At 39.5% G+C, this 9,342-nt stretch overlaps 2 protein-coding genes across 2 annotated transcripts in view; one reads left to right on the forward strand and one right to left on the reverse strand.

The window, feature by feature from the left end:
- The window catches only part of CCDC150 (coiled-coil domain containing 150), a 31,364-nt gene extending 24,985 nt beyond the window's left edge, over positions 1–6,379 (forward strand). The window contains 9 exon segments of the mRNA XM_068686719.1: positions 1,084–1,285; positions 1,742–1,917; positions 2,306–2,504; positions 3,049–3,218; positions 3,417–3,426; positions 3,966–4,043; positions 5,401–5,469; positions 5,557–5,718; positions 6,050–6,379. Of these exon segments, the coding sequence (XP_068542820.1) occupies positions 1,084–1,285; positions 1,742–1,917; positions 2,306–2,504; positions 3,049–3,218; positions 3,417–3,426; positions 3,966–4,043; positions 5,401–5,469; positions 5,557–5,718; positions 6,050–6,169 (1,186 nt within the window). The 3' untranslated portion in view covers positions 6,170–6,379.
- Positions 1–7,967, reverse strand: part of HECW2 (HECT, C2 and WW domain containing E3 ubiquitin protein ligase 2) — a 192,688-nt gene extending 184,721 nt beyond the window's left edge. The window contains exon 1 of the mRNA XM_068686569.1: positions 7,674–7,967. The gene's annotated coding sequence lies outside the window, so the exon portion shown is untranslated. The remainder of the gene's footprint in view (positions 1–7,673) is intronic.
- Between the last annotated feature and the right edge of the window lie 1,375 nt (positions 7,968–9,342).

The raw sequence follows: 9,342 nt of genomic DNA on the forward strand, positions 1-9,342 counted from the left end.
AGAGTTGTGCTATCTTGGACAGTGAAACCAAGCTTGTACATACAAGACAGTGAAATGGAGCCTGCTGTCAGGAGCTTGCTTGGTAAATGAGAAGCAATAGGAGTCTGTAAAGAACAGTTACTGTTATAAGTTCATTCTTCCTTGTGAACAGACATCTTGAGACAGTTACTTGAATTTATAGGTTAGAATAGTGATCACAATATCATTTGTTGTTGGGAAAAAAATACGTATGTTGTTGGAAAAACAAGGAAGGTGAAAGTGACAAACTGTTGATCATATCCATAATCTACATGCCATACTCTAGAAATTACACAGAAGATATAACCACGTTTAGGACGTTTGCCTGGAAAACAGGAGGTCTGATTTTTGCTGTTTCCAGAAAGCAAAATGAATCAAATATTTATCTTCTACTTCAATTCTCCATCATCAGAAAATCAAAGGGAATTGGATATTATGTCAATAGTTGCAATCTATAACCCGAACACTTTCAGATTTTGGAAGAGTTCTGCTGCTTTTCAGTTACAGAGAACTAGCTGTAGAAAGCTCCCATAGCAGGTACAGCCCAGGCGGGTGCTCAGAGCCAGGAGGCTGCCATGGCACTGCAGAGCTACAACGGCAGGAGACACAGGTCTATCAGCACTGTGTCTCGCTGCTGACAAGAGGGAAATTGTGCAGGTTTGGATAACACGCTATGGAAAGTATCACAGACGAGAGCTTCAACTGTTTAGTGTGCCTTAAGACATCCTACATGAGACAAAGTCTTCTCGAATTAATGTAAACTTGGGAATAAAATCATAGTATCTATTTGTTAGAGTGAATAGGTGTTTTAGAGAGTATTTCATTAATTTCTCACTTTTTCTTGTACTCTCATCTACACTGCCAATGAGAGCTGATGGATTTTGTGGTGGAAATGGCACCAAAAAGAAGAAAATCCCCAGCAAGTTCTTGGCGGTAGAAATCTTATAACCATAATGCTAGGTCAGCTGCAGGCTCAAAAGAAGAAGTTATGGAATCCAATTTACGTGCTTGTACTCTCCCCTCTACTTCACACCAAGTTCATTTTGAATGATACAAACATTCAAGACATTCTGCTTCTGAATGTGGAGATAATCCTATGGTCAGCCTGAAAATTCTGTTGAATGCTGTAAAGAACATGGGAGAAAAACCAGAGGATAAAATAAATGTTCTCTCACCAAGATTCTTGAAAACTTTATCGTCTATTGGGCTTAACAAAGGAAACTTTAATGTGGTGAGTGATAACCATGACATCCAATTTATAAAGACAGTTAATTTCAATTAACTAGTTGATGGCAATGAAGAAATGGCTGAAAATTAACAAGGACCAAGTCTTTCATGTGTTTTTTGTTTGAAAACAATGTAGGTGAAAACTTAGGCTAAACAAATTAGGAATTAACAACTGATTTTGTTGAGAAACCTAGCTTTGTGCCTTTGTGGCGTTTCCTAGGTGCCCAGAGTTCAGAAGTATTGGAACTGTCAATAAAAAAAATAATAATAATACCAAACCAATCCACTCATCTCCTACAAAAAAAAAAAAAAAAAAAAAAAAAAAAAAAGTACCACAAAGTTTGGACTTAAAACAAGGGTAGGACCAAGTTCATGTACTTGGAGAGAACCCTTTCCATGATCAGGACCATTGCATACTCTTAGCACTAGTTAGTTATTAAAGAATCAAACTAATAAATGGTGATTTTCCTGTTAATTTGCCTGATGATTTCTTGTACTGCAGATGGCAAACTTGCAGCGTCAGCTGGAGGCAGCAAAGGACAACAACAGTAAGGTGATAGTGATGCTGGAGCACATGTTAGCTTCTCATAGCAAGATGCAGGCAGTTCTGGATGCAGTACAAACAGAGTTGGGACACAAGGACACTGAAATCAGCAACTGCAGAAAAGACAGGTAAATGAAGCTGATTCTGTTTCTCTGGTCTATCAGCAGTGTGGTGAAGACAGATTCAGTGGAAGATTGGCACCTTTCCCATGCTCTGGCTAATAAAGAGAAGTTAGGCTGAACAATTCCTGTAGCCTTTCCTGCCAAACTGAAGCATACTTACTATAATGAGCAACATACACAATGTTTGTGGCTATAGCTGCAAGAACTGCACTTGTAAAGATGTGGCTTGTCAGGTATCACGCATCTTGTGAAAAGAATGTTAAAAAAATTAACTTCAGTGACAGGCAAAACTTAGTTTGGGTAAGCTAGAGCTCCAAACTTGAAGATAGTTACCACATCAGAGGAGATGTGCACAAGTTGACTTATACGTTACTTATCTGATTTCCATTTTCAGGAGCCAGAGTCAGCAGAAAATACAGATGTTAGAAACAGAATTGGAACATCACAAAGCCAAACTGGTTGCCATGGAAAGGCAGCACGGCAGCCAGGTAGAGAACATGTTTTTCAATGGTAACAACCAACATTGCGTTTTTGGGGTCAAGACAGTTATCTCTTCTTTTTTGGTGAGGACAGCATGGTGTGACGCATTCACATGAACAGAGGCAAAAAAAAATCCATCAGCCTTTGGCTGTGGAACCGGAAAATCATTATCCAAGTGCTGAAGGTGGCAAGCAACTCCTTGAAAAGAAAAATTCCTTAGCACAGGTGAAGGTTTTATAGTTTGCAGCTGCATACAGAAAATGGACAGAGATTTCTGAAATATACATGAAGCCTTTTATTTTTTCTTCTTTGAAAGAAGAGGGAGCAGGAGGAATGGAAGTCCAGGAAGTTGCTTTCTTCCCCTCTCTCCTCCATAATACTTAGCTTAAAAATAATTACCTCACAACCCGAACACAAACCAAAGAACATATTTTCCAGGGGAGTCATGGTTACATGACAAGTTCTGATTTTCTGACTAAGCTAGTAAGTGATTGGCTTCATAAGTATTCCCATCTAGGTGTCTGACATTTGTAATGAGACAGCTGGTAAACAGACTTACTTCCTGTAAGCTGATACTGACTGGGAATGGAAGCAAATATTTCTGTGTAAACTTTTTAGTTTGGGTAAATATAAGTCTGATCTGTTGTTACTGCACAGTTGGAACCACTTTCTAAGGCACTAGAAGTTGCTAGAATGGACAAAAAGACACTTGCTCTTCATTTGGAAGAAGTCCAGCAGGCCAATAATGTCCTGCAGAGCAAACTGATCCACACTCAGTATGACCTGAAAAGTAAAGGAGCTGAGCATCAACAGCTGGTGGCCTGCAGGTAAGACCGGATCCAAGATACTATACCTGAGGAAAAACATTACTTTTTACTAACAGAGCTTTTTACGGTGCTTATCTGTCAGCATTGAGTGTACGCTGAGCCAGCAGTATGACAGTCTCACACAGAGCTACAGAAGTGGGCGCTTCCACCCATTCCTGTAAGGACTCTAGAACGTGTTCTGCTGTACTGCTTACTCAGGGTCATTATGGTATTTCTAAAAGCACCTCTTCCATTAAGATAGCAGATATTACTTCAACTTTAAAGTGGCCTGTAGCAGGTAGAGCAAGGAGACCAAGGGATAGCTGTTAAAATCCTCTAATCCTAACTTAACACCAGTAAGTACAACCTCAAAACAAGTAAGTGTTGGTGCAGTCTGAATATCATTGTTATCCTTGTCTAAACTGGCTTAGCCATCTAATTTCCTGGAGTCGAAGTTGGTGAGTTGTTTTTTTTTTTTAAAAAAAAAAGTCTTGTACAGCTATTTTAAACCTCCTTGGAAATAAATGGAATATTTAAATATGTAAAGCCACTCCAATCTTTAAACAAGCGTTGCAAAGCATATAGCTAAAAAATGTTTAGTGGAATTCTCTATCCTATTCACATATTTAAAAAGTAAAGCATTACTAAATATACTGTATTTATTTTACTAGTTACTATTACTATTAGTAATAGTAACTGAATTTACCTCTTCTCTTTAAAGGGAGCAGTTAATTGAAAAAATCAAGACTGAGGAAAAGATGCACATAGAAAACAGAGGTTTTGAAGAAGCAGTTCCATGCTGAACAAGAGGTTTCTAGGAAGGCTGCCCATCAAGAGTCTACTGAGGTGAAAAGGGATATAGTTAGAAGATTTCAGTGTGTGGCTTCCATAGAAAGAGGCCTTACAATGTCCAATTTTCATCAGAACAAAAGCAGCTCATAACAAATATCTCCTTTTCCATTCACGATGGAAATAACCATCACCTATCCATCCATCACCATATCCATCACCTGTTCACAATAAATTTTGGCACGTGGTAGACAGACATCTTGGTGGCCACACACAGAAATGTCCATACTGTCTAATTTCTTCTGTGTCCCACTGAATATCCATATACCTTATTGAACATGATGTCAACATTTATATCAGTCATTCCAATGGCTTCAAAAGGATATTCTGAAGTTGTATAGAAATCACCAAGGATATGCTACAGGATGGATGCTTCCTTGTATTTTGTGGACTGGCTCATAATACTCAGCATAACCTTAGTATTAACTCAGACCCCAGCATGCATTTTTGTTCCTTTGTTACAATGGTATTAAAAAAAAAGTCAAACCACTGTGTGCTGTTGCTTTTTTCAGATATAGCCAATCAATTCGATGCTCTGCTTGTTGTTGTAGAGAATTAACTAATTTTCACTGTTAACGTGAACTCACTTTTTCCTGTCCCCTAGCTAAAGAAGGCTCTTCAAGAATCATCCTCCAAATTTGTTGCAGTTTCCCATGCTAACAGGGACCTGCAGCAGAAAGTGATAGAGCTGGAAAAGACTTCATCCAGTTACAGGGAAAAGCTAAAAAGCCAAAGAGCTCAAGTCAAATGTTGCCTGGTCACTAAAGCTAACGCAGGGAGAATAAAGGTATGTACATGTTTTTCAATGGACACAGGTAATCCTTTTTCTCCTACTGAATAGGACTGCTGTTGTTCCTTTTTAGTGGGGTGAGACAGAAAATAAGACTAACTCTGCCCCAAAATTCTGACCAGATCAATAGCATAAAATTGCTATTATGAATAGAAATTGCATAACCTTTCCAGTCATATCCCTCCCTGCTCCCTGTATCCAGTATGCTGCCACGGAGCCCTTTTGCGTCCCCCCACCACAGTTTTTTTTATAGTAGCATTTACATACTTTATCATTTTGTAGATAGTCTATTTAATGATCGACCAAACCAAAGATTGCTTTGTCTAGTGATTGGTCCCTTCCCATTCTTTGTAGGGAGTAAAACTTTTGGTTTGACTGGTACCTGTTCTCAGCAACTAAGAATCTAAGCTCCTCAGCAGAATCTAAGCTTCTCAGCAACTTTGTCACCTGCTTGTTCCCATCTCCACAAGGGGGCATGAGTCATCTTGACTTCAGTAATAAATAGTTCCAATGTAACATCCTGAGATATTCCTGATGTTTTGTTTCTCTTTCGACAACTTCCAGGAGATGGAAACTGAACTGAGAGAAATAGAAGCAATAAAGGAGGAATATCAGAAGAAGAATTATGAACAGGTGAGCTTTCCTGACCAGTTCCCAGTCTGAGAGAGAGACTGATCTGACAAAATTATTGGAATGTAATTCTTGTGTTGTTGTCTTCAGTCACAGCACATCTAACAATTTGTGTCAGAGTTGACGAGTTTGCGTAGTGAGATGCAAATATTGTTGGAAAACCAACGTAAAGTGCAAGTGCAGAACAGGCAGCTGGAGACCCAGCTAGAAGCGGAGAGAAGGCGAGTGCATCAGTTGGAAAATCAGCATCAGGTAAAGTGGTAGCAGCATGCATATATGGTGAGACAGCTGTGGAAATATTTTTATGTAAAGCCTCTGGGGACATAGAAGAAGTGGTAGAAAGACTCTTAATCCCAGTTCAGAGATGTTCCTGTAAATCTCAGTGTATTTGCTCCAGTCTAGAAAGACCAAGTAACAACATAAATTCACTACATAGCTGACTTTAGAGAGATTCTTTTTAAAAAACAAATCTCTTAAGTTATTTACAGTAAAAATTGGAGAATCCTTCTACTATAGTGCAGATTTTAATTTGCACCATGAAAATATTCCTAGAAAAACTTTACTTTTTCTACCTAGATACTAGAAAAAAACAACCCAACATCTGAAGAAATGTAAAGAGGAAATAGAAAAACTGAAACAAGCCAGTATGGTGTCAGAACAGGCGAGACTAGTTAGCATTAGAATTATAATTCACTGGAAGTAATAAGTTGGTGTTTCAGTATTTGCATCAAGTAAAACTTCAAATCTCAAATACAGGTCTCTGGTGAAGAAGGAGGTACGTTCCTGACCTTGTCAACTCCAAAGGAACTAAGTGGCGTTTATCTTATTTTTTATTTTTTACTTTTAAGATTACAGTTTCATCTCTTATGTGAATAATTTAGTTTAGCAGAGCTTGGAAGAAGAGCTTCCCTCAGCCTTTTTTTTTTTTTTTTTTTTTTTAAGTTGGGCTCGGGGTATATCTGTCCTAATCAAATAAAGAAAAGTGGTGTGGCCAAGTAAATTGTGCCCTGAGCTGCTCTTGCATCACTTTGTACGTGACATCATTCCAAACCACATTCACCACCATCCCCTGAGAAGTCATTTGTCCATGCATTACCTTATCCTTGTACTACTTCACAGCAGCAGCCAAATTATTGTAACTTGTGTTAATAACTATAGTAGTTTGAGGTGGAAAATCTAGGGTTTTAGATGTTTTATAGGGTACTAACCAGTATAAATTAAAATTAAAAAGGAATAGAGGTGTCCCAGCTTGAGGTCTTACCAATTCAAATACTGTTCTGAGACTAGAAAGAGAACTCGATAGCAGGATAATGTTTCCACAGCACTTGTTAGTTTTCTTCACAGATATTTCTCAGGAATTTGTGGTACTCAGCCTCCATTTTTTCCTCCCTCTTTCCCCAATGTCTCTGTATTTTACACTGTGTTGAAGAGAACTGTACTGACTTCATTACTCTCCTAAAAGTGGAGCAGTTTTGTAGCAAGGACGTCTCTATCACACCCACTTCACCTCAATGAAAGAAAGCATTACGGTCAGCTCCCACCCCTAGGTACAGGAGAGAGATTTGAGTAAACATTTGTATGCCATGCTGCCCTTCCTCACACAGCTCAAGAACTGGAACACAGCCTGCATTAACTGTTCTCTCTGCAGTTCTAATTACCACTGCCTTCCCTAGATGACAAATAACCTGAAAGAAGCTCAGCACTGGTTCAAATCAGAGTTTGACAGCCTGCAGCTAGATTGTCTGAAAAACCACCAGCTGGTGAACTTTGAAGACAGCAGCTCCAAGGAGATAGTAAAGAATGCAAGCATGTTCTTTTCAGAGAGCAAAGAAAATAGGCTCAGGGAAGTATCTGATAGCTCATATTGGTCAGAACTTCAGTTGCCTAAACTTTTTACTGGCCCTTACACATGGATGGAAGGCAGACCCTTCTTCCTATTCTAGAATAGTTTGTTTCCTCCTCTTTTGCCAAAGTCAGCATCAAATATGCAAAACCATTACATATGCAATTACATAAGCTTCAAGGTACTACTTCCATACTTTGAGAAGTTATATTGTACATGCTTCATGTTTTGTTGCTGCTCATAAACTAAATACTTGTCTGAAAGTTAACAGCTAGCATATTTTTTTCCAGCAGTCACTTGTTTCAGTGGTTCTCCTTCCCCTCCTCCAAATCCTTGCAGCAACCCTTTTGAAAGCTGTGCTTACCTTGGTTGTGTAGATTCATCAGCCTTCGCCATAACTGGCAGTTCTTAGATACTTTTACTAGCTTTGCCGAGGCTTACGTATTAATCTTTAACCTCTTCATTAATAATCATAAGGACTCCCCAAATAGTCATCAGCATCATAAAATATTGCATTTTCCCCAGCAGAAAAAGCAACCAGAGCTTCCCCCTTACACCTTCCCAGAGAGCAGGATGAGCACCCAACACCTCCAGCTCAGCAGCAGGAAGGCCTACGTGAGCTGGGCAGGAAATGAGCTCATTTCACTGGGTGATTCCCAGCCCAGGGAGAGCATCACCTGCCACCGGGAGACTCCTTGACAGCACCCAGGTACTAGAAGAATCAGCAACCTTACTTATCCAAGATAGTTTTGTGTCACTGAGAAGGTACTGCAAATAAAACATGCTCCTAGGACACCCATGTATCGGTGACCTAGGAATTCTTGTTTGAATTGTAAATTCTGGTTTGTTACCTCCTACCTTTCACCTACATTACAGGGATTGTTGTGTGTGTGTGTGTCTGCGTGTGTGCATGAGAGACAAGTTACCATGATTGTCCTTTTGACTCAGGTGCTTTGCATCATGAGGCTGACCATAACAAAACCACTATTTATAGCAAAGCAATTATTCTGTATGTATCATTACTGTAAACTGTGTGCTGCTGATCTGCTACATCTTTGCTTTCATCACTTTTATCAGCTTTACAATAAGGCCTGGCAGGTGCTAGCAAAACATCTCACACTGGTTTGCAGAACAATCTGGTGAATTGCTGAAAACAGTGTCATGCAGCTGTGGCTAGGTGATGATGTGGCCAGGACAGGGAAGAACTGGCAGGACTGGCTTCTTCTAATGACAGATGATGTCTGGGTCATGAGGGAACATAAGCCTTGGGCTATTTTAGGTGCATATAAGGAATTCATTAGGTGTGTGATGTTATACCTTCGTAAGAATTCGTGGAATTTGTTTAACCTATCTTAATATGGAATAACAAACTTGGGAAAGAGTACCTGAAGCAGATAGATGACTTACATTGTAGTGAGTTGAAGATGATTATAACATGTTCAGTTTTTGTGCTTGTTTGACCAAGGATCAGTTCAGCTCTGCCTCGGCTTATTCTTCTGTGTGGACCTGCCAATACAACGTAGCTTCAGTACAGGTGTTGTTGCACTCTGATCTGCTGCAACAGAACTGATTGCCAGCTTCTCTGCAATCAGTGGTATTATTTATCTCTAGGGAACCTATACATGTTATTTGCAATACTTGTTTAGTGTAGAGGGAAGACTTGAATACAGATGGAGCCTGTGAGTAGCCCAAGGACACGGCAGGATTAGGTCATCCTGCTTCTACAAAGATTTGGTCCTAAACTTTGACTTTACATGGTAGTCGTCTGGACTAAGTCTGAGAGACCTGACCTCAGAGACCTCCTTGAAGCAAATAGATGTTCCAAGGAACAAGGGGTGGCTGAGAACACTGTTAAAACCAGTCTACATCTTTCATTCACCTGATCTTCATTAAATTGTGCTGCTGAAAAGAAGGCCTATCCAGTATGGGTTTAACTTCATCCTAGTCAAATAGTTCCTTCAGAGATCAACCAGCATGTATGCTGCACCTGCTCCTTAGATCTGCTTAGATGGTTTAGCAAAATCTGTGTGCCT

The sequence above is a fragment of the Anas acuta genome, chromosome 6, assembly GCF_963932015.1.
Source record: "Anas acuta chromosome 6, bAnaAcu1.1, whole genome shotgun sequence".
NCBI classification, from domain to species: Eukaryota; Metazoa; Chordata; class Aves; order Anseriformes; family Anatidae; genus Anas; species Anas acuta.